This window comes from Cygnus atratus, chromosome 4, assembly GCF_013377495.2.
Source record: "Cygnus atratus isolate AKBS03 ecotype Queensland, Australia chromosome 4, CAtr_DNAZoo_HiC_assembly, whole genome shotgun sequence".
Classification (NCBI taxonomy): domain Eukaryota; kingdom Metazoa; phylum Chordata; class Aves; order Anseriformes; family Anatidae; genus Cygnus; species Cygnus atratus.
Window position 1 is genome coordinate 21,189,017 of NC_066365.1, and position 25,931 is coordinate 21,214,947.

Sequence of the window (25,931 nt, forward strand, 5' to 3'; positions counted from 1 at the left end):
CTCAACCTGAAACTATAAAGTCTACATCTGGTAACTTGCATCACTTTTGCTCAAATACTTGAAATAAAGCATATGGCTTAAGTTATTTGCTATTCCTCATCTCCAAACTCTTAGCCTTAAACCATCCAGGTAACGCAGCACTCACCCGTTTAACTCTTAGGCTCCTCCTTTCTGTGGCGTTTCTCACAAAGAGAGACTTTTTGGCTAGTGTTGAGCTGTCACTGTCACTTCGATTCAACTGTCAAAATGTACATAATGAACAGAGATATAAAGCATCTTCACATACAAATATGTCTGTATCGATAAAGCCAGTCCGAAAACCTCAGTGTTGATCATACAGGTAGGTCATTCTTACTATAAAATACAAAAAAAAAGAACTAGAGCGTCTGCTCTAAATTTCTGTTCCTATGCCAAGACAATCATTGATCCTACTGAACAGTAAGTAGACTATTCAGAAATTACAGAAGATAACTGGCTATTAAGTACCACCAAATCACTGGCTGGCTTTTGTATGACTGCAGACTATACTATGGAGTTCATTTATTACGGATTTCATTTACTTGGGGCAGGCTTTAACAGATTTACCACAGGGAAGGAAAATTTCTGTAGACATGCACCTGTTTTTTTGTATTACTATTTGTAACAAGTACAGGTGTGCGTACAGCTTCATTCAGAAGTACTTTTTCCTTCTCAAATATGCACCACAGAACAACAGTAGTTTTTTTCTTAGTTATAGCATTAGTCCCATATACATCAATGCAGGCTGATTGTTAGATGCATCAACGTGCATGGTGGTAAATCTTCAAAGAAAACAGAAGCATCTATCTAAATATTTATTTTCACCTCCTCAGAGAAGGACAGATAAAAAGAATCACTCTGCTAACGTTTCAATAACCAACTTGCCAGAGCCCTAAAGCATGTTTATACAGGACTGACTGGGAGTTGGGGGTGAGAAATAAAATACTTTTGCAATATGAATACACTTCTCTAGAGAGAAGTCTGTCTTTTCACCACAGAGAAGCTGCTGAGAACTCACCCCTGGATACACACAGGTGGTGGTCATCACTGACCACCACTTTAAGCACTTTTCAAGGGAGATTTTTCAAAGGTGCCAACAGACTTCGGGTCTGTCCTTTAGGCCTCAAAAACAGTTTTGTTTGTTTGCTGTAACATCATATGAGAACAGGTGCTTTCTTAAGCTGGGCTACCTCTTCTGAAAAGAGACCAGCTGGCAGCTAGCCAGAGCACACCCTTCACATGCTTTCGAGTACGGTACCACAGAGCAAGGAACGCCGGCTATGCTGGTGGTGTTCACTGGGGACTAGGACCGCGGAGACACGAGTGCTCAGCCCTATCCACAGACTCGGATGCGGCTACAGTGCCCACTCTTGAGCCCAGGCAACAGACCACGAGTATTTCTGAAGCTGCAAAAGATGGATTTGTGCAAACGTGTTTTTTTTCTTGGTTACTTTGCTTCCAGGACATACTGTACGTATGGTCACAGCTTGTTATTTCAGGTTCTGGCTTCAGGCAGCAGGTACGTGGCAAGTTTCTAAGCTACAGAAGTGCAGAACTTTATCGATGCAGAAACCTCAGGGGTTTATACTAATTAAACCATCAGAGCACCTAGTGTTATTTCCTGTAGAAGACCTCCACAGGTGCTAAGTTAATGGCCCCCCCCCCCCTTTTTTTTTTTGCCACTACAGACAGTTGCCAGTATACAGGAATTAAAATGAAGGCTAAGTTCTGAATTCAGCCAATGATCTATCCAAATCATGTACAGATTGTTACAATACTATCCACTACTTTTCATTCGTATGTATGAATAGTTATTTAAATATTTACATACTGACTATAGATTTTTAGGTCAATGAGAATCGTAGAGAGGCAACCAACATTACCATTTCCAAATGATAAACACAACCACCTCTAACTGAACTGGAGAAGAATTAAAGCATCAAGTATTTTAAAAAGTCATACTTGTGTGAGTAGCCTGTAGAAACTGAAGATCAGAATAACCTGCCTTTTCTAGCGTGTCTGTAAGCGACAATCTATAGAGCTAGTAGTCCATGCTTTAAATCTTCAAACACATGATTTTCTCAGTTAGCTTAGCAGCAACAGGGTTGATAATTTAAATATTCTTTTTTTTTTTCTTCCCATACTACCATCTATAGAAACTGGAGAACTTTGTCGTCAAAGCCATGTTTAAAACTTAGCCCCTAGGCTGTGCTCACACATCCTTCAAAGAGGTAATTACAGCAGGATTCGGGTTGCCCAGGTTTAAAACCAAAGGTTTAAGATACAAAGTGATATTTACAATTGATGACCGAGCCCTTTCCACACTGTTACATTTAAATGGTTATATTATTAAAATATGTTAATGTAATGGCAATTTACAGTGAACTCTATTTTGTTTTAACAAATTATTTTGCCGTGTGAGAGCCGTAGCTGCTCATGCGCAGCAAAACACTTTTTGCAGACAGCCAGCACAGGACAGGACTTTGTTACTTCTCTCCAGTAGGAGCTATTTTTGCCCTAGTAAAGGAGTTTTGCAAGAGCACAAAACTTTGCTGAAGCCAGTTCGACTACACATCAGGTCAGTTAGGGAAAGAACAAACTGAGAGAAAGCACAGGCTCTGCCTCTTGCAGGGAAAATTGGTACACGACTCACTGTCATTAATGCATCATTCCCAAGAAGTTAAATGACTCTTTAGTTAATAGCTCTTCATTCCAAGTGTTTTTCCTCTTACCCTACAGATGTATTGGTTCCGCTCGCCTGGAGAGAAGGTTTGTGAGCGCACTATCATGCTGTTCCTGACAAAGGGACGCTGTCTGGAGCTCCAGCTGGTCCTGTCCTTGGGTCGGACTGTTGCATTCTCATTAACTGGTTCCTCAGTGTTAGTCTCTTTATCAACCTATCAAAAGAAATGTGGTTTATAAGAACTATTGTATCCAGGCACATGCCACTGCATAGTTTCTCTGTCTTTGGATTTTACAGGCATTCTTGTCTCCTTACAGGGGATGGAAAAATACCAGTAGCAAAAATCATCTTGCACATAACAGAGAAGCTGTGGCAAGTAAAGAAAAGCAAAACTCCCAAATGTGTAGAGGCACTGGGGGGAGTCTTTGAAGGTACCCTGTGTATCCTACAGAACAAAGGCTTCTGCCTTTGCTGCCCTGCAGATGGTCTGATACTGCCATGGTACAAGTGTTTTGGTTTGCCATTTGCAGAGATTATTATTATTGTTGTTATGACTATGCATTTTGGCTTTGTTCTGCATTTGCAGAAAAACGAGGTTCTGCCATGCCCGAGATGGTGCTCGGGCACCCTGCAAGCAGCAGCTGGGAAAGTTGCATTGCCCTGGCCCTTCCATACAGTTACACAGCCCCAACGGCCCAGCAGCAGGGCTTCTATGTGACAATCCACAGAGCTTTGCCAGCCTTGTGAAACGCAGGCAGAACACATTTCTAGCTGCTGTCCCTCAAAAGGGGCCACTGCCTAGTGTGGTTGCCCCAAGACTGTCATGGGGAGCCTCAGGTGCAACATCCCCATAGGTGGCGCAGTGTGTGCTAACACGCAGCAATCACCTTGACAGGAGGGCTACAACAAGCACTGCAGCAGCTGGCATGTTTGATATTACTGATGTGCATTGGGGCATTTTCTCCAGCTTGGGTAATTTAATGAGGTCCATGGTTTTGAACGCGCAGGTGATAAATACAAGGGCCTAAATAGCACAACTGCAACCCTGAGAGGCTCTGGCACAAGATCATCTGTGCTGTGGCTGGTTTGTAATGAGGTCTGCTATGTCTTTCACTCACTGTCCGGATCCAGCCTTGGCTTAGCAAAAGACTTGTGTGTGTGTCTAACCTTCAGATGGTTCTCCTTGATGTCTCCCCTTGCTGAGTTAGAGCTTTGATCTATATTTGTCTGCTACCCAGAAGACTGTCAGTCCTTTTATACCACAGCCTCGGTTCATTTGGCATCTTTCCACATTAATTGGAAGTTAATTACAGTTTCCAGCAAGTCCACCGAGGTGTCAAACTTTTGTATTGTCAAAACTTGAAGGATCAAGCTGTCATTCTTGTCTTTTTACCTTGCTATTTTACAGAATCTGTATGTCTAATATCTGCACCAGTACTTTCATTAAAATTTTATTTCTAGAGTTTGTGCTACCACATCAAGCATATCTGTATGAAAGGTTTTCTAAAGGTGCTCTCCAAATGGTGGAGTATAATTTTAGGTAAACAGTTAACAAGAACGTGGAATTTGTTGTGTGCAGTGTGTGAGTAGTTCAACAGTACACAGTTTAATGCACATTTTGGAATTTTATGTTAAATTAGTCTTTCTGCATCTGCTCTGCTAAGCAGTTTTTGTATTTCATGCCCTAATATAAAGAGAAGAAATAATAAAATCCCCTCATTGGTTTAAAGATCTTGACCCCTGTTCTGTTTTTCCCTCTATTTATTAGAGGGGAAACAGAGCAGATAAATCAGAAGAAAACAGGCAACAATGAAATGGGCATGCAGAAATATTTTAACTACTGAACTGCACCTGTACCTTAAATATTCTCACTGTGCAACAAAAAAAGAAAAGGTGAAGATTGACATTTTTAATTAATCGTCTTTAACTTAAAAGCTCTGGGTAGCATATCTGTTGAATGCCTTCCGTATGGTTCAGAAGAGACCACACCAGTTTTGTTAAAAGTACATACAAGTCCTACAGCAAATGCCACATCAAATTGTGAATGCTCAGATGTGACAGATTTCTAGATTAACTGCTCAGAAACAGGTCTTCAGACATAGCAAGATACCACAGGAATGCATATTCCAAGATACTCACCAGTGTTAGTATTACCGCAGCTTGCTGGCTTTCATGGCCCTCATCATTGTTCTCTCTGTCCTTGTCTTCCTCCGTTTCTGCTGCATCAATGAATAACCCCATGTCATCAGCACAGCTGCCTTCTACTGCCAGCTTAATGCCATCTTCCTCTTCGTCAACAATTTCATCAGATGCTTCTACAAGCATTTCTAACCTGTACAAACAAAAGTAGCCCAGGTTTATTCTTGAACTGATAAAGCCCACCATATCCACCATAAAGGTATTGGAAGGCCTTCACCCATGTATAATGTATGCGTTTTCCTGACAGGGAAAATGAGTATCACTGAAATGTTTCCAAGAAGTTCACATGAAAGCACTTTTCATTATATGCACCAGTAAAACCCAGCAAGCTCTACTACAGATCACCTTCGGGATCATTATGATAACACTGTGCTATATACTACAGCTGTGTGCTGGTAACATTGAAGGACTTTGGTCACAAAAAGTTCACAGCTTCTTTGAAAAGAAGATGATCAGTGGAAGCACCTACACGCTGACTCTGTTGGGCAGCAGGTCTCCCTTCAAATCCTATTAATGCAACTAACACTTAATATGACACATTTAGTACACCTCCAGTGGCTTAGGCACTCCAGATGGGTTCACAGGAAGACGTGCATGGAGGGGCATTGGCCATGGGAGTTAACAGAGCAGCCAAGACGCTGTAAACCTAAAAGAAGGTGAATGAATTGATCACAAAAGAGAATGAGGGTCCCCTCGCTGACATCTCCTCTGGAAGTACAGCCCTTTCATTTGTCTAAGGATAGGGAGAAGGAGCAGATTCAGGCCTGAACAGTAAGGGGAAAAAAGTGGCTTTACCAGTCTTCCTCAGAGCCCCTTTGCTCCTGTTCATCCTCCTCCTCCTCATCTTCAGCCAGCTCTTGTTCTACTGCTTCCAGCTCAGCAGATGTCCTCTCCAGCAGAGCTGACACAGCATCCTGCGTACAGGGAACGTAGAGGAAAAAACAGAACTGAGTGATATATAACATAAGCAAAAAATAAAATCACAACTCCCACAAGAGCTGTATTACCCTGGTGCTCCCTGGTGCCAGCAAAAATGCGACTTAGATCACAAATACAAGGGGTTTGAATTGTCATTGTATAGCACATTAACTAATAAATCTCAATCAAAAGGAGATTATTTGTAAAATGGTCATGGAATCAAATATATTTCTGTCATCATGTAATACCTTGTCTCTCTTTTCCCCTCATACTTGTAATATCACTAGGTAAAAAAAAAACAACATCGCTCTTTAGAGTCACATTTTTAAATGTAGTTCTCTTAAGGAGGCATTGAAGCAGAAAAGCTTATTTAACTAGAAAAAATTGGCAAGTGTTTTGCATAAATGGCTTTTTTTAAGCACACAAATTCAAAAAATAAATAGCAATTTTTAATACACGCATATGAAAGTCAATGGTAAAGTTAATAAAAGCTTTGTTAAGATTATTTTCAAGAAGAAACGGCTCAAGTGTTGTGAACTGGAGTGCGATTTTGTAATCCACTACGAAGCCTCATCCCTAGCCACACTTAGCAACAAGTTTGTAACACCATATAAGACCCACTCACACAAAAAGTCAATATGAACAAAACTGCAAGACTGGGTCTTGGGGGAGGACAATTAATACGCACAGAATCATAGCGCAATGACAAGTCTCTGGCTTTTTTCCTTGTTATTACAGTAATAGCCAACACATCACTCACCAAGTCCAAAGAGTCCGAAGACTGCTTGCTTAACAGAAACATGGATTCTTCATTCGGTTCCTTGTTTTTTTTGCCAGGAATTTGCTTGCAAGGCAAAAGGTTGTACCACAGAGTACAAGTCTCATCAGAAAACGATAAATCTGCCAGACTGATCTGAGTTCCAGCCTGCACAAAAATAAAGGGAAAGAAAGAAGTTTAAACGTGTCATTTTCCTGCAAGACAGCTGAAAATAAATTCTACAGAATTTATCAGGTAAATTAGGCAGCACAAATTTGACATGGATCTTAATTTTCTTTTTAACTGTACAATTTTTCTATTTCCCTCCCTTTCTAATTAAACAAAATAAAGAGAAGTACATGGGAAGGCCCACACTGTCCATTCTGCTGTCTTTTGTTTCAGTATATGGAATTTCTCCCCACATGCACGCACACAAATCCCTTTCTATCAACATAACACACGCCTGCTTCCTATAGCATTCAATAAGGGAAAACTGTGTCAGTGAAACCTGCAGCGTCAACTCATGGAGCAGCAAGTTTCAGTCAATTTTTTCAGTTGTTTCACCACAAAAATCATCAATACAGCAAACAATAATGGATGACCTTGTTTGCTCTAACCAGTGAGGAAGCAGATGAAAAGACACTATATAAAGGAGATTAAGAAACCCTTTCATTTGGACAAACACTAACATCCACTGAGTTGGCACTCTGGGAAATTATGAAATACTTGGTTTGGGGCTGTGCCTTGGAGATTACAACCCTTCGTTCTTTGGCAAAGCAAATCATCCTCACAGCTACTGGGCTGAGTACATAGCTCTTGCCAAGACTCTGGTCATGTTGCCCAGGGCTTTCTGCTAGGGGTCATATTCCCAAGTCTTTCATTTGATCCTGTGATTAGCCCTTATGTCTTTTGGTTTGTTGTTTTTTATTGTGTTTTTTTTTTTTTTTCCTTCAGCTTTGAATCCTCCATTCTGTTGCATTTTTGTTCTTTGACTGTTCCTTCACCTGAGGGGAAACCTCTTGGTTTTCTTCACATCAGTCAAGCTGATAAGTTCAGTCTGCTAACACACTGAGAAAGGCCAACACATCCCCCAGGAACTAAGTTAACTTCTGCATTTTTGAAAGTGAGAGGCCATTCCCAGTAATCTGGTCTGATGAACCCTTACAGAATTCCAGCATCTCTTCAGGGTGTTTTAACTAAAAATCTCACTGTGCTACTAAGACAGACTTGTGGTGAAAAAGTAAGCTGATTTGCACCAGAAAGTGCAAAAGCAATCTGAAAGTAAATGAAGCATCACGGATTAGGCAATGACCACAATTAACGACAGAATACAAGAAAGCCAGTTTGAAATAGGCTGGTCTATGAATGTGATGCCTTATTATTATTTCTACAGATCACAAAGACTAAAAATGTGGACTTAATATAACCTACAACAATGTGCAAAACTTTATTTAGCTTAATTTTGTTCTTTGTGACAAGTTTTGATAAGGAGGGTTCACAAGGATTTTTTTGGATTTATTGTGCCTCTCATTCAGCTTTTTACAATCTAGTGTTAAAGTAATGTTGCATTAAATTTGTGATTATTTTAATATCTAAAACTGCAAAGCTGCAGTACCAGTCTATAGCTAAAGGCTTAAGGTAATGCAGTGTTAGAATTATCAAAACACCTCCTAAAACACCCATCCAGGCTTAGATTGTGTATCTGGAATTTCAGAGAAAGGCAGTATTTTAAGTATTAAATCAATAAGCATGAAAAGAAAAAAAAAAATCTGAAGCAAGTACTGTGAAATTTCAGTGGCCCTGACCATCAAAAATTAGAGGAGACACAGTAAACAAATGCATGCCAAAAAAAGCCAGAAGTAAACCTGCATACCAAGCACTCCTCCCGACGACTTCTACTGACAGCACAAACGTCTATTCTCAGCGTCTTCTGGAGCAGTGTTACTTGGGAAATGGCCACTCTGAATATCTCATTGAATAAAATGGTCTCCATGGCCGGATGAACTTTTGTGCGGAACAGACAGCTGATATCGGTTGAGGATGGAAGTACTGCTACTCTAATATACCTGCCGGAAACAAAAGAAAACCTTTACCTGTATTTAAACTAGCACTTGCTGGTGATGTGTGATAGAAGTCGACCCCACTATCTAAAGGACTGCATGCCAAGAAAATCAAACAGCAGCAAATCAGAGGTGGAATCAAATAGGTGAAAAAGAGAGAAGGGGCCGAAAACCTACCCCCCCACCCCATGCCTTGCACAAGCATTTCCCCAAAAGGAATGTCTGCAACTGGGATGGTAGTAGCAAAACAGGTAGCTATTTCTGTCTCTATCCAAATTTATCCTCTGGTGTAGTACTGGGAACACTGAAGACCATGTCCCAGACAGGAGGAAACATGATCTTAATGTTAGTTACAAAAAAAAAGGTAGAGGTAAAAACTGAAGTCTTAGAACAGTGTGAGCAGCACTGAAAAGCAGCAACATGTCCTTTAATCTTTTAAAAAAGCAAATGATACAAAAACTTCAAAGAAAATAGAAAACTAAGAAAAATGAGGAAGAAAATAGTTAGGGCCACAGCCGCTTAAGACTAATTCGTAAGACATGAAGTGAGACTTAAAAGAATGCGGCCTGAAAGCCTGAACTTCAGTTCAGGAAATATCTTGAAATTGTTAGGCAGCCACATTCTATTTATTTAACAAATATGGATGGATACTGTGTGAATAAAGGTAGTTAACATCTAACTTGAAAGTCTCACTTTAATAGTGATTTGATGGAGTGAAGACATTCCTAATGCAATTTGTTGATGTTATTTACCTAGTGCACAGCACCTCATACACATGAATAGAGCACCAGTAATTGTTTTGCATCTTCTCTGTGCCTACTAACCTGTTTCTGGTATTGGTTTTAAATATTATTAATATTCACTGTAGAATAGAATGCAATGAAGCTAGCTAAAGCAAGAAGAACAAGTGGGCCAAGGAAAAGTATTCTGAAAAAAACTTTCTGAGAAAAAAAATCTCCTCAGAGTTACAGCAGTATTACTATATCTTTTGGTAGTGATTTTATACATACTGTTAGTATTATTAAAAATTTAGTTTTACATGAAATGAAACAGAAGAAATTAGGTCTGGGAGAAGTTTGATTTTGCTTTCTGAATTTAGGCATATCTTTTATTCCCCAATTATGTTCAGCTTCTTGGGGTAAAGAGTAAGATCTAAGTTGTTTGGCTATCAAGTATAGCCTGGAGAGCAGGCGTACAGCCTTTTGACAAACCAATCCCAAAGTGGCAGTGTAATGGAATTTCAGTAATGCTGCTGTGGTATTCACGTAAGTGTAGCTGAGCAATTTGTATGGTCTACTGAAGGTAGCCATTTTAGTAGATTAAGAAATACAATTAGGAATCGTTCAGAAAAGAAGTAGGAATAGTAGATAGAGTATATTAAAACTGTGTTTAAAAGATGGTTCACTGGAACATTCTTTTAATATTTGTTAGCCAATTTATTGGCATCAGGCCAGAATGATGGGTAAACAGACAAATAAAAGATGAAGTGCTCACTGGCTTTGTTTAATGTGAGTGCTTACTTTCATTTTAATTAAAAAAAAAAAGTTTAAATGTCAATCAATGCCTCAGATTTTGCTGTGACAAGCCTCTATCTTCCCAGGTGATCATAAATGCCCCTGACACAAATATTAATTATTCCACTTTAATGTGCAAATTTTCTGGTAACTTCTTTTTCCTGCAGCATTGATACAATCTGTAAAAGCTAAGTACTACTATGGTTAGAAATGTTTTATACGTATTTTAGTGTTCTTAAGCAGTAAATCAATCCATTCCTTTGGAAAATGTATACAGTGTATTATTATACTCTCATATTTCAACACTACTGCTCAGTGATTGTTTGACTTACACTTTAGAGCCAAGGGGGACAGAAAACGCTGGAAGATTTCTGAGCTGGACTATGATTATCACAAAACTTGAATTGCTGTGGTCATATCTGTTAAAGAAAGGACAATATGAGGAAAGCTCAACATTTACATTTACATAGGAAGAGAAATAATCCCTTTGCTGGTCACTCACCTGAGTCCTATTTGTACCTGGGCAGCCTCGAGAGTTGCTGCATCATCCTCACTATATACAATGTCCTCGGTTTCGTTTGGTCTAGGGCAAACAAGCAAATACTCAATCGTTAGGAAAACTGTACTTAGATTTCAGCAATAATTGACGTACGCACACACAGAACGTGTATATATTCTCCTAAACAGGCTGATTTAATTGCACCATGCACTCCAAATGAGAATTTCACGGCCTACATAATAGCAACTCCTGTTTTAAGATAGTTGGTGCCTGGATGTTTTGACTACTCCACTAATGAGCTGGAAAGGCCTTATGCTGATTACTGAGGCAGGCCAGACTAACAGGCAAGAGAAAAACTGATGACTTTTTATATATGTTTTGTACTTCTTTATCCCCCTGAACACAAAATTGGAAATTAAGGTTTCTAATAAGCACCAGACCACATGTATGCTGTATATGAAATACTGCTTCAGAGAACATTTAAGAGGAACTCTATAATGAAGAGGTTTCTGTGCAAACAAGAAAGATCTTTCTTCTGAGCCTGTTTTCAAAGCCATTCAAAGAACCAAAAGGACTCAATCCTTGTAGCTGAAGAGCAACTCTAGTACAGAATGGAATTACAGAGAATCAATGTGGCAAAAAAAATCCAGTTATTTTCTGTGAGGTTTGAATGAGGATGTGGTATTAATATGTTTCAATTATTTTTAAAAACAGACTGTTGGGATCACTAAACGGTGGTCAAAACAGGAAATGTGGAGAATGATACAGATATCCCATATGTTACCAAGACATGACAGTGTTATCTTAAGACTCTGCATTTAGAGGTTTCCCTGTACTAGTCATTTCCTAGCAGCTGGCTAATATGATAGGGTGTATTTATTTCCTCCCGTCTTAAATGACTCAACACAAAGGACTGGTCTATACAGAGGAAATCACTGTACTGTAACTTCAGGAGCACACCGAGAAATTTTAAGTTATTCCATACACAGTGCTCATAAAGATACTTCTACTAAACATAAGCGAATCACACAGAGGCACTTATTACCTCTTCACTACTTCCTACTCAGTAAGAATTAAGAACGTCCACACCTGGAGCTATCACAGGAAATCTAGTGTCTGTAAATCTTAGCGTGCACAAATGGCAATGGTTTGCTTTTGTGTACAGGCTTAGTGGATGCAACCGTCTCTTCTTCTCTCTTCCTGAGTAATAGCAGGGAAAAAACAAGAATTGGTTCTGTTTTCCAGCTATCCTTCCAGTCACTGGAGACGACAACTAAAGAGCTTCACAGAACATCCATGGCTTTTGGTCCAATGGTTGTTCATTTCTACCCACTGTGCTTATAACCAGAGCAGAAGGCAAATTCTGATCACAGTGGCTCAGAACTGAAAGTGGAAAGACACCAATGGCTAGTGAATCAAACCAAACAATTGCAGTCACTTTGTCAAGTGAAGGCTGAATTTTCACAGAGTGGTTGAGGCTGGAAGGGCCCTCAAGGTCATCTGGTCCAATCCCCCTGCTCAAGCAGGGACACCTACAGCAGACAGCCCAGGACCATATCCAGGCAGCTTTGAAGATCTCCAAGGTCTTCAAAGAAGGAAGCAAGTCTCCACTACCACTTCGAAGGAAGAACTCTGCTACCTCTCTGGGCAACCTATTCCAGTGCTCCATCACCCGTACAGCAAGGAAATGCTTTCTGAAAGAAGTAGTGCTGTCCTTTTTATACACAGAACTTTACTTCAGTGTAAGAAATTGCTTTAGGTCGAACTGAACATAGGGAGCAAACTAATACTAGGATTCAGAATTCAAAGTGAAGTATGGGTCCATGATCTACGCTGAGATGGAATGGCCATTGTAATACTTCGTGTCAAATCCTTTTTTTATTTGTGCTTTTCTATTTAGTGAAATCCATTTTTGTTACCTTTTAATTTGTGAAAGACTGCACAAGTAGAAATACCTTTACCAGAGGCCAATAAAGCCTATTTATGATACCATAATGAATGCACCTTTTCTGTCCTAATAAAAAAGCATTTAGCCTGGCAACAGAAGACATGCATCTACATCTTTGTAAGCATCCTGCAAAAATAGCCCTCACAATACTCGAAGGACAAAAAATTCTTAATGTCAAGAACTTGCCAACATTGAGATAGAAAATGAAGATTTTAGTTTCTCTCACAGTTTGCAACAGTCTTCTGTTATCCAGTCTAAAGTTTATTCTTCTTGCTGCTAGAAGAGTGAAAATACCATATAAACAAGTGTGAAGAATCCCATGGAAGTCATGTCTTGTCAAAAAGCAACGATAGCAAATACTTTTCTTGTATGCTGTCCACCACAGTGAAGTGTGAATATTAAACCCTAGCTTAGATTATTTTTATACTAACGTTTCAGCTAGGGATCTTCTCATCTTTCTAATCCCCACTTTTTTAACAAAGAAAATATTCAAGCAAAATGCTTTGCAGTCATAAGAGTTATACAAAACAGTAAGTAACAAAAGTCACTCTGAGCAGTGTCAATACAGCCACATGGCAGAACCTGTACAGAATGTCTGAACTCCCTACGCTGATATTACATAACTGCTTATAGGTATGTGTCATTTTTTGGTGGAAAGGCTTGCATTATTTCTCAAACCTACTGTTTCACAGAAGCTTCATATACACCACTATCTCCAGCTACAGACTCATCAGACACGGCAGCAGATACACAAGCTGTTTTCTCTGCAAGCAGGTGACCAGCTGCTCTTCTTGGTAAGTCAACACCTATGAAAAGAAAGAAGAAGGAAAATTAGTCCAAGAGATTAATAGTCAGGAAAAGAGAAGTGCATAGCTTAGAAGGCTGTCAAGTTGAAAGCAGTGACCCTTAACTGAGTATCACAGACTAGTTTTGTTCCACATCATTAAACATTTTGAGACTGTATTACTGTTACCGCATATTCTGTCTAGGGGATATTTCCAAACTGATGAACTTCAAAATGTACAACTATTATTCCTTTCCAAAGATACATGCTTCTATCATCACCTGTATCAGTTGAGCTAGTTATTATCCTTCATTATCTTCATTATTAACTCCCATTATCCTGATCTTTGAACCTGCATTTGCCATGTTCACATTCTGCACTGTTGTAACACTTCAGCTACATGCAAAGTGACTGAGTGCCGACTGTTTATTAAATATTCAGAAGTCAGACAGAAGCCCTCTTCCCAGCAATTTAACTACTAGAAATGAAAAACACCCTCTAGTTTACTATCATCAATTTTTTATTTTATTTTATGAAGTCTTTACTATCAGCTACTGCTCACCTTTAATCTTCAGCTCCTACTCATGTGCTAGTCTCACAGAGCAAGGCAGCAGCACTCACTGAAAGCCACGTTCTGCAGTGTGGTGCGGTAAGGGCCTGTGCAGTACTTTTATCTGCCGAGCGGTGAGGATGTTGGTATGCATTATCATCCCCGCCTGAATCATGACTTTACATCTTGTTAAGATGTTTAAAATTTAAGGCTTCAGATTAGATGATTGATTGCTGCATTTGTGCTTTTATTTATGGCAGTAGGAATGCTTTTTCCTTGATGATGAAGTGCTCTTCCCCTTCCCCCCCCACCACGAGGGGTGAAGGTGATGACATGATTTATTGATTACCCTTAGGAATTACCACAGCAGCCTGAATTGACTTTGACAATGACAGAGACTGACTGTGGAAGAACTACATGATATTCCAACTTGGTTTCTGACAGCAGGGACGTGTACAGAGGGGCAAATGTGTGTATGGTTCACCTGTGGAGAAAAGTCAGGGACAGACAGAAGGTGGTGAGCACTGCATCTAAATAGCCACGCTAGCTTACGACATGAAAATACTACCTACACCGTCTTCAGCTGTTGGTCTACCCCCAAATTCAGATTCTGTAGTATTCAGACTCGTAGTCCTGTAAAACTTGCACTATCACGCTGAAATTTTCCGTGCAGGTTTTATGCCTCAAGCTTAGTTTGCTGAAAACCTTCCCATTCACCACTGCAGCAGCTCCAAGAGGGAAATTAGAGTAGGAACACTGAACCCACCCCAGCTCACTTCTATCGTATTGAAGCCTCACCATGAGGCCCATTCTACTGTGGAAACTTGTCGTATAGGAAGCTTAATTAACTAATTTCTGGCTTTTCAAAATCTGAGTGCTCGTTTTGGCAGTCTTAATGCAGATTTTAAAATAATTTACATTATATATGTGACCCTACATAAGAAAGTATCAGTGTGAAGAATACCAGGATGAATTTATACTTTAAAATCATAACTGCCTGTAGAATTAAAAGATACCCTGACATTATCAGGAATTACAGGTCCTCAAAAACCTCAAAAAGACAACTACATAATGCCTTTGAAAAACGTATTTCTTTAAATCATTATTTTTCCAAAAAAAAGAAGATTCTTCACAGCCTTGTGTTCCCAAATTCCAAACAGTCTTAAATTCAGCTTTCAGACCAGATGGATTGCAGCCAGATTGCAAAGACAGACAGAAAGTTGGTAGTTTGGAAAGGATATGCTGCTGAAATATGGGCAGGGAAATTAACTATTTTTTCCATGTTCTGTAAGATAGCTCAAAAACAAAATAATTACTGAAAAGACAAAGGACAAAATGGCACTCCCTCTCCCTCCCCACCTCCAATTTCTTTCCATGTTTCCTGCATGGTCAATATGGAAATTGCACTGGTCAATATGGAAATTACTAAAATATTGCACTAAGCTAAGCTAATAAATCAACAGTTGTGACAACAATTCCTTGATATTAAAAAATAATAATAATTTGCTCATTAAAATGTGTCTGTATGTATATGCCCTGGTACTTTTTTTTTTTTTTTTTTTCCAAACTGGCAAATTCCTGGCACAAGAGTTCAAACTTGGTAACATATCTGGACAATGCACTCTCTAGCTACACCGTATTTTAATTCTGAGACGCCCAAACTTCTCTGTTAGCTACTTCACTATTAGCTCAGCCCCAAAAATGCAGAACTGGGAATATCCGGTGCTGATGAGACGCATTTCATGTGGTTTTTTTTCATGCTCTGTGCTAGAGGAAATCTGGCTCCTTTGGTTCGTCATTGGCAAAATGGATCCACTGCATGATACTAGGAAACGTCAATAAATAAACGTGCAGAGAAAGCACAACACACTGTCAACCTCAACAACTGGCAGCAAAGTCAGCGCTCTAAGGACAAGCCTTTGATTCCTGGCAGCTGGGATTTTTGAAGTTCTGACTCTGCCAAAGGCTGTGACAATATGAGAACCCTGTGTTGCACTGCCTTTACTACAGACCAGGAGCGGAATTCATTACACCTAATTCTGCCATCTCAAAGTTAATATTACCTAGTTACCTCAATAACTCACAGGATAATTCATCCATCTTCCTTACAGGGAAGCAAGTTTTGGGATCGGACGACTCATCCTTCTGGAAGTTACCCACAGACTGTAGGGGGAACCTAGACTAGCTTAGGTGCTCTGTTCTAACTCGCAGGTGGATAAAAAGCTGAAAGCTATGAAATCCATGTTAAAAATGGGCAGAGAGTTTCACTGTAACTTACACGGCACGTGGTAACTTGTCCTGTCCCTCAGCTCACATCCAAAATGAACTGCAGATCTTTTGGTGACAGTAGGTTCAAATACACATAAAAATTCTAACTCTAAGTCCAGAAATCTCTTACTGAGGATGCCAGCTTCTGAGACAGCTGTTGAACAAATGTAGATGGAATTGGGGTGATCACAGCTCTCTGCACCTGAAGCTAGAAGTTATGCAGTGTCCCTCCGAACTAATGCCCACAACGACAAATGTATGTTCAAACTACTCCTCAGTTACAGGAGATATCTCTCTATTCAAAAGCCATCTGTTAGTTCGAAATCTTCACGTTACGTATACATTTGACATTACATTTTTTTTAATTACCTGAACTTCCTTCATGTAGAGAAGGCAGAGGCTGCCTAATGCTTTCATTAAGATCTTTATCGTCTGTAGGAATCTGAGATCCTGCTCTGGCTTCAGAGTCCAATAACATTTGGTTCTCACAGAGACTAATGCCTGCAAAATCACCTGAAAGGTCACAGTCTTCAAAGTCTGTAGTGAGGTGATGCAGAGGGGAATTTTGAGCCGAGACAGAAAATGCAGCTTCTAAAACCAAAGGGGAGCCTGGGGGGGACAACGAGGACAGCGAGGACCTGGAAGACAGCGATGTCACGGATTTGGGAGGCTCAGTCAGTTTGGGGTGGTCTGCAGCTGAAGGAGAGTCACTGTAACCCAGTCTCCCATGGGAGCTGACCACTTCATTTTCATGAATAGTAGTGATAGGCCCCAAAGGAATGTAACCACTTTTTTCTTGCAATATGAAGTCAAGTTTATACTGATAGTCCAAGTCTGTTATCTGATCGCCTGGGTTATAGTAGAGATCCGTGGAGCTGAGTGAGTTTAGCGACCCTCTGCTTGACGTGTTCAGAGACCCCCGGCTGGATGCCAGCGATCCCAAACTGCTCCCTGAAGACACAGACAACGTGCTAGCTGAGAGGCTGCAAAGAAAGAACAAAAACGTACACTGATGTTACTAAACTGAACCAGCAGAAACAGCAGGAGCAGAGATAAGACTGACTGGGAGCTGCACCGTAACGATTTCTTACACTGAATGCTGCTCAGGGCATTTTTTTTAATGCGATCATACGTGGTTTAGCTCAGTGTGCCCAACCTGCACACCATCAATGCACTTTAAACAGCTTATGGCCTGTTCCCAAGGCCCCTTTTCTTCCGGAGAAGGCTGCGCGTTTGACAAACTGGTCTGGCAGCGACAGCAGCTTTCTCAGCTGCTCTGCTCCCTCAAATGACCCTGGTGTGGGTGCTCATGGGGGTCAATGTCACAGCAAAAGAAAGAGCTTATGACAGCAGAAGACTGCTGCCACCTCCAGAGAAATTTATGCGGCCTGCTCTCTGCCGAGGCACATGGGAGAAATGGCAGCTTTCAGAAGCAGAGGACTCACAGCAGAACTACTTCACGTCTGTAAGACACTCCACACGCACAGGAAATACATAAGCTTGGCACAGGCCATAACACGCAATCTTTTCCTCTTAACAAGTGAAGACAAGGAACCCTGCCAAGCCAGAGAAACTGCGTGCCACTGCCTTGGCTCAGGAGGACTCTGATGGGGAAAAAACAGCAGGAAAAATAATTCAAGGCAGCCCCTTTTAAACAAACAAGATTACAAACTACATTAAAAAAGGGTGGTGGTGGTGGATTTTTAGAAGACTAGAAGACTATTTCTCTAACTGATCGCCAATCAAGATGCAATGTACAGGATCTGGCTGAGATGTTTGAAACAGTTAAGCCAACCTAGACTGCCAAAATAGGATGGTATGGCTTATTGTGAGGGGACCTTTAAAAATGCTTAAAAACATTTTTCCTCTTAAAGACCCATTTTGATTTTTAAAGCAGTACCCAAACATTAATGCAGGTATTTGACTGGTGTATCCCACTGGGATACATAAGGAGTTTGACCAAATTCAGGAAAATAAATATACATATAAACATAATGGACACATGGTTTGGTAGCCCAGAGTGCAGTCCAGAAATGGGAAAAACTCTTCCTCAGGACAACACATGAGCTGTTAAGTATTAGAATTCCCATCAGAGCAGTGAGTTTGAGTTCACAATTGCTGTAACTGATTACTACTTTGTTATCACTATGAATTTCATGAACCCAGAGTCATATTTTGAAACAATGACTGAGGAAAATATATCCTGCTGAGAGTACTTCTCTGTCTACAGAAGGCACAAGTCAGTGTTGAAGAATAAAATCAGAACCAACTATTCACACAAGTATTTACATGTACACATGCATGCGCTGAGCCACTCCATTTATTATGCAGATCAAAGGCTGCACTTCTCATTTTACATAGATGCCTGAGAAACAATTTTGTCTCCTCAGTGACAGCATTTTGGAGATCTGACCAATTAGAGAATTCACAATTTGTTTATTTATTTACACTGGAGCAAGAAAATGTACCTCTGCTTAATTATAGAAACAATACCAAAAAAAAAATCCATTTAATCTGGTCTTGAATATTTACTAAAAATATGAAGGTACACCAGGTTCACACAGAGGCAAAATGCTTGAAGCTATTATACTTGCATTTTCTTACTTAAATATTAAACAAATTTTGTTCAGCCTCCAGATAAGAGAAAAATCCAAGACTGAAGTTTAGACAACCAAGTCCACCAGACTGTTGCTGAAGCCAGGTTTTACATTATGCAGTACAGCCTCACCTCCTAAGTTGCGAATGCAAATAAGTAGTCAGTTTTGTAGTTTCTTCAAGTTTCTGTACCAACTCTTTTCTTCTCTCCTCCAGTTTCAACCTGGAAACAGAGGTACATGTAAGTAGAGGAAAGCATTACTGAATAATCACAAGGCTAAAATACCTCACAGGTAAGACAGAAACAAAGTGAACATCCCTCGTTTTCATCTGGTTGCTGACTACTAAAATCCAAGAGGCTGCGTTAGCTCTCAATCCTGTCATTAAACCCCAACCACTCCAGCAGAGTGACTTTGAGTGGAGAATACTAAGCACTGTAACAAGCCTGCTATGCGTGCAAGTGAGCAGCACATTGGTACGTTCATACTGCACCAAGCGAAACAAGGACTAACACACAAGCACTGGGAAAACAGCTGCAACTTCAGGAAAATAAGATCTGCACTAATACTAATAAAGCCACGCTACAGATTGGCTTCTCACTTAGTATACTTTCAGGGGAAGAAAACAACAGCACCACAAACAGCAAAAGACACCGATACCACTACTGACGCTGACAATGCGAGAACTTGGGGTAGCACTGCAGGGAGTTTAAAATTAAAGCTCTCCTTTTGATCTCAGAGTCTTCCTCAAGAGATAAAGCACAACAAATAGGCCGGATCCAAACGTAAGGCTCTGAGATGGCAGATCCTATTTAGGAGTCCTTGATAAAGATTTCTACATTCCCAACTGCTTTTTCATCACATCTGAGCAACATGGCATTGTAATGCTCATTATCGAGGCTCACCTTTATTACAAAGCAGGATTATTACCTCCTGCACTGCCATCCAGCCTAGCTCTACAGCTCCAAATGGTAGAGTTCTCCCACTCCTTTTGGCTGGCTGCTAACAGAAAGGATTCAATAACCTTTACAGTGGCTTTTCCTTTTATAACTCCCTTTTATCACTCCATTTGCAACACCAAATAAATTGCTTTCCCTCAGTGGATTCAGCTAAAACCCTCCTGTAGTTGTGGATTAGTATATTCTCCTCTAGCCCCTGTTCAGTCAACTGATACATGTAACAAGTTCTTAAGCAACTAATCTGAGGAAGGGCAAAAATTTCTCTAAAAAGGTTTCAGGTTCATTCTCAGAAACCTTTCCTCTGGCCTTTCTGGCATCTCAAAGACGTGTAAATTAAAATTCAACTGCAGAGAAACACTTCAAAGAACAAAACCAAAAATCAACCATTGCTTTCTTATGCAAACTGAAGGAAATACTCCAGAGTTCCCAGAATTCGCTCCCCCAGTGCAAGATACCAGTTAAAAGGCATTAAGTCCTCAATTCAACAAAGCATGAAAAGCACTTGCTTACACCCATGCTCATTCAGCGAGCGATTCTGGGTTATGCAAAGGTGAATAAGTTACCCCGAGGTCAGCCAGGGTGTGAACTTCCACTTCACTGCGTACGCCGCATGTGCTCCTACACCGCGGTAACGCCTTCATCTGCCAATACCTGCTAGCGCTGGTAAAAGCATAACACGGTATTTCATTCTCTGCTCATGCACACAGGTTTCCCAACCAAGAATTAAGCTCAACTAGGGTATCAGACATTCCTTCCCAGCACATTTTACTACATAGTGCCTTCTGCCTTCTTTTAAAGCACAATCTATCCCGCTTTTCTCAAGCAACAGTGCTCTTCGTTAACTCTTTTGTGACTTTTCAATAAATAAATTCATTATCCCACAACTAATTGAGATTCAGGCTATTTTTTCCCTCCTACATCAAACCAAATTCCATACTTTTAAACCTACTTTATAGCATAGACACGATCTTTAATATGCCATAGACCATGTAAACACCCAAACCATCAGCAGGGTAAACTCCCCCTGCAACCCTCCTATCTGAATTCATCCAGTGCTCATTGCAGGAGTGATTTGAGACACCTTTCTCCAGTTTTGATCATAGACTGTAACACTGATGACAGAGGCATAAAATCTTTAACGAGCAAACAAAAACATTAAAATGTTAGCATGTACACACTTCACCTTTCAGTGGAAATTTATGTGGACACGTCTGTTTGCGAGACACAAGACTGGGGGGCCAGTACTACAGGCAACAGCACAATCAAGGAGATTAACATGCATCCATCTAAAGGCCTGTGATTACTTAGAAGATTTTGCCATGGACTCCAGAATTAATGGAATCTCTCCCTAACACAAATGCAGAGGAAAGAAAGCAGCGGACAGTTCTCAGCAGTTCCACAATGCAGCTATTTCTGAGCAGTTGCTGGAAGGCTTCTTCGAGCAGTTAGACTAAGCCCTGTCTGCTTTTTTGAAGCTGATATGTTACGATTTATACCCTCCTTCTGCAAACTGACTCCAAGTACATCTACTAGTGGCAGTTTCAGCACTCTTCTCCAAAATAACCCAGGGCTACACTGGCAATGTTTGTAAGTCAGAGCAAGTTTTCTGTTTATTCTTCTCCCTTTTAAAAAAAACACAAAAACTTACGAAAGGAAAAACAACTTGTCATATCAAGCTCTTGACACAATCCACAGCTTCTTATGCTGTTGCTTTATTATCAGTATCAGTGAAAGACCAGAAACCTAAGGTATTCATGAAACTTTATGAAAGAAAATAGTAATGCAATGACAGTGCTGCACTTTGAAGGTGGGGCGGCTCCTCCACTGATAATGGAGAGCACAATCTTCCTCATCTCTAAGGAATAAAATGACGACATTTGATCTGACACAATTAACTGCAGTGTTTTTATAGATTCAGGAAAAGTTTCATCATCTGAACGCCTCTACAAAAATGAGGATTTTCTTTACATTCACAGCAGACACACCAGAAACAACCCCCAAAATAGCTTGGTGTGAAAGAACTGACTCGTTCTGAAGTCATCAAGGGAAACACAGTTTTAATATGATAAAGAGCTGCACGTAGAGATTATTGGAGCTTCCCTGGAATGGCACAAAAGTAAGCCAGAAAACACCATAAATACTGCCTCAACTAGCAGAGTATGACATGAAATCGTATGGTAACCTCAGAAGACAATTCCACATCTTCAGCTGCAGAATAAAAATCAAAGGAGAATAACTTGAAGAAAATAGAGAGAAAAGAATAATAACTTACCTGTGTCACTATCAATGGAAAAACAAAAACAGAACAAAACAAAATAAAAAGCTGCTGTTTCATTTTTACTTGAATGGGAAACAGTTTTTTTTGCCCTTGGTACTCCAAGTTTGGCATCTGGCATGTATGGGAAAAAGGTTATGTGCACAATTTTCTTTGGCACTAAACATTCAAAACCAAAACCAAAGACTAAGTAAAAAGCTAATTATTTACAGCAATAGTCAAGACTTAGCTATTACTTACAACAGCATTATCATCAAAACCTTAGTTTCAAATTTTTTGTCAATGTGATTTTATTATTTACCACTTATTGTCCATTTATTAATGGAAGCCAGATAGCAATGGAGCCATTGTAATTTGGATACTACTAAGACAGACAGGTAATTTCTCCTGTAGAAGCGTAGTTCCAGTAGGACACAACCATTATCCTAAAACACTTTTGGATTCTCAATATGGTACAGTTTAAAATATTAGGATGTATACAAATACATTTAAAAACCATGCCTAATTCACACACACCTATTTGGAAACAAGAACAAATTTCCTCACTACTCAGCTAAAATTTAGGAGCTGCCTTCTAACGTCAATAATAAGAATTTCACCATTCAGTGAAAACGGAGGACCAGCAGGTGTTTCCTTGCTGTGGGAAGTAGGAAGTCTTACAATGCTGATTATATTACTTCAATAAGGCATACTGCACTGATAAATAAAGCGACATTTTGTGCTTATTGCATTTTTATGTGTGCTAGAGATTCCCATAAATTTATTTCCACTTACAGTTGATGAAAAGTCCATTTGTGACAGTCACCTTTGATTTTCTCCAACTCTGAATCTGTCTAATACCATTTATCGTGGGAGTTGCTTCAGTTGCCAGTTAGGAAGCAACAAGTTAGGAAAGTTTTGCAGCAATTATGCTTCTCCTCTGAACTTTTTTTTTTTCCTTTCCTTTTTTCTCTTTCAGTTGCATTTTTGCATGCAATAAAACTCACAATGAAAGGCTTCAGATGTTGCAACAATCAAGATAATCTTTGTAACCTGAGTTCAAATAGTTTGCTGCTATTATCAGACACCAGTGAATGATGTATTGCCCTCCTGCTGGTATGTTGACATTCCTCAGTTATTTAACATCTGTCACAGGCATTTTCATGCTGGTAAGAAATGCAGAGCAACTGATATTGCAGAGCACATACAGGGTGTTCGCATTCTCTCAGAGGACAGAAGACTTCTTTGTGTTTCTGCCCACTGGGCTAATAACAAATTTAATTAAGACCTACATAGAACAGTTACTGAAGGAAAACAGCCCATCAAGGCACAGTTCAGGGTCTGTAATGAGTACAAAGGTTAGACTGCAGAAAGAGGCATTTAATACCAGCAGAAACAACTCCTTACCTTTCAGCAAGTGCTTGACTGGGTGTGCTCTTTACAGAATGCAGCTCCTCTTCAAGCCTCTTCCTTTCTGCTTCTAGCTGCTCTAGCTCATCTTGAGTACGTTTGCGTGGTGTAATAAACTGGAGTTCCTTCAAAAGCTCTTCTTTTTCATTGATTAGCATCAGTTTTTCCTTTTCCACATCCAGTGCCCCAGGCCAGGCCTCACTATCTAGCTTAGACAGTTCGATCTTTAAGTTAGCCATGCTAAAATAAAACATAACAGATTTGTCTGAGCCCAGCACAGCACACAATTCCAAGGAAAGACAGAAGTGATACAATATTTTGAAAGGCATAAGTATATAACTACTTTTTCTACTTTCTCCTTTTCTTACTTAACATACTTTTAATTACATTTACTTCACAAGAAAGCAGACTTTGCCAGAGAAGCAAGCCACCTATCCAGGCCAACAGGCTGTATAGTCCTCTCTGCCCTAAATACCTCAGAAGAATGTACTTCTGAGAACGAAGAAATTAATGCCAAACCTTGGAACTATGGTGCCCTTTCTAAAGTTACCTGCTTCATATATGGAAGAATGCTAAAATGGACAGTAACATGCATATGCATTAAAAGTGAGTTCCTCCTGAGTTGAATTAAGCGTCTCGACATTAATAAAAGCTTTACTGAAAAAGCTTTACTTTGCTTTACTCATCTAGGAGTATGATCTATTTCTCCAAGCTGCTGCAGACTGATTGCTTCTCAAACAGCGAGGACCACTGTTAAAGAACACACACAATATCAAGGTGCTCACTTCAGCAGCAGATACGCATGCAAATCTTAAAAGGCAAAAGCATTGTTCTTCTGTGTGATGAAAAAGAAAAGGTAACATGACAGTAGACACCTGAAGGAAAAGTATCTGCTTGGAAGTTTGTGCAACTGCTATTCCATTGTAGACGTCTGATCACAGAGTTAGGAGCCCCAAGATTTGGGGTAGCAAAGGAAGTTCCCTACATTATTATTGTACGATGGCTCAGTTCTGATCAAGAAAGGTTATTGCCAGTATTCAGTCTCCAGAACCGCTCTGCCATTGGGCTCAGCAGCATAGCACAAAAGTGCAGGTTTTGCAATAAAGACTCATTGTCCACTGGAAACCATATAAAGTATAAAAATTCCCATTATAGGTGCCACATATCTAGCCAGATGGTAACTTCTAATCACTTCCAGCCTTAGCTATGCCTGAAATAGCTGCATAGAGAGTTATGGGAAGCTCTGAACTACGTAATGGCTCTGAGCCTTCCACACCGCTTTATTGTAGGCTGGGAAAAGGCAGAGAAAGGAAAAGTCAAAATAGAAAGATATTCCCTGACAATCTAGGGCAAGAGGAATTTATCTGTTGCTTTTATTTATAACTATCACAGTTAAATGCACCTAAGTTAGCTCACAAATTGACCCAAGTCTGTGCAACTTCAGTGTTAACAGGCACTGCCTAAGGTAATGACCCATGCCATGTTGCATCATCACGCACACATAATTTGGTTTGTGTCATATTTCTGTAGTCCCGACAGATTTCTAGGAAAACACTTTTCATCCTTCCAGTCTGTTTTCTGTCATTTATAAAACTAATGATATCATGCTTATTTTGCAACTCAACTATTAATTTTGCAGTACATTAAGGCTTTTATTTATGGTCAAAGCTAAAAATAGTTAATATTAAATCTAACTATCCTGTTGCTCATACTAGAAGCTTAAGGGGAACCTCCCCTGTCTTTTTCCATGGGTAAAATTTATCTCATCTGCACCTCAATGAAAAAACAACAGCTTAAAAAATATTAATTAAAAATACACCCACCAAAGTGCTGCAAGAACAAGTTTGACTCTGAGCATTTTCACAAAACAACAATGCAAAATAAACAGAAATACCATCAGCAGTGTTACCATAACCAAATGGCAGGATGAAATGAAATGAAGCATTTCAACATATTTTGCAGCTATGTACACAATTTAACAGTCCTTTAGAGGAGCTGTATGCAGAGGGAAAACAACTGAATCGTTTCAGATGGATAATGAGGTGTTAAGATTTCAATCTCCAGGTCACTAGCTCCTGCTAACCCTGTTCTGTAGCTAACCTTGTTCTAAGTAGCTGCTATTGACAGCTGCTTGATGGCTAACGGAATGGGATGCGGGTCTCCCAACAGTTCTTTTGCTCCCTCTGCTACAGATAACCCTCTGCTATCCTGATACCCTTCTCCACAGACAACATTCCACCTCTTCAAGACACTGCTGGCTAAACAACATAAAATATGCAACATACAAAATTATCTGATAATTTTGGAAATAATTTTTTGAAGTAAACAACTTCACTCACAAGATCTTCTCTCTCTTTTTAAACACAAAGCAACTAAGAATTTGCACATTTAATATTTCAGAAAAGATGGTCAATATTTATTAACTTCCAGTGATGATTATAATGGCCATAATAATTAGGGGGAATGTAATTAGATACTGCATTTTAGTACATTTCTTCGTTATTCTGAGATTTGTA

At 39.8% G+C, this 25,931-nt stretch overlaps 1 protein-coding gene across 1 annotated transcript in view; it reads right to left on the reverse strand.

Annotated features, from left to right (window-relative positions):
* The window catches only part of WWC2 (WW and C2 domain containing 2), a 100,481-nt gene that overhangs the window by 11,479 nt on the left and 63,071 nt on the right, over positions 1-25,931 (reverse strand). Inside the window, exons 9-20 of the mRNA XM_035557827.2 lie at positions 23,413-23,655; positions 18,927-19,016; positions 16,568-17,181; positions 13,279-13,402; positions 10,652-10,732; positions 10,482-10,568; positions 8,449-8,641; positions 6,579-6,743; positions 5,696-5,814; positions 4,841-5,033; positions 2,751-2,915; positions 146-238 (exon numbers count right to left, since the gene is read on the reverse strand). Coding sequence (XP_035413720.1) covers positions 146-238; positions 2,751-2,915; positions 4,841-5,033; positions 5,696-5,814; positions 6,579-6,743; positions 8,449-8,641; positions 10,482-10,568; positions 10,652-10,732; positions 13,279-13,402; positions 16,568-17,181; positions 18,927-19,016; positions 23,413-23,655 — 2,167 coding nt within the window. The remainder of the gene's footprint in view (positions 1-145; positions 239-2,750; positions 2,916-4,840; positions 5,034-5,695; positions 5,815-6,578; positions 6,744-8,448; positions 8,642-10,481; positions 10,569-10,651; positions 10,733-13,278; positions 13,403-16,567; positions 17,182-18,926; positions 19,017-23,412; positions 23,656-25,931) is intronic.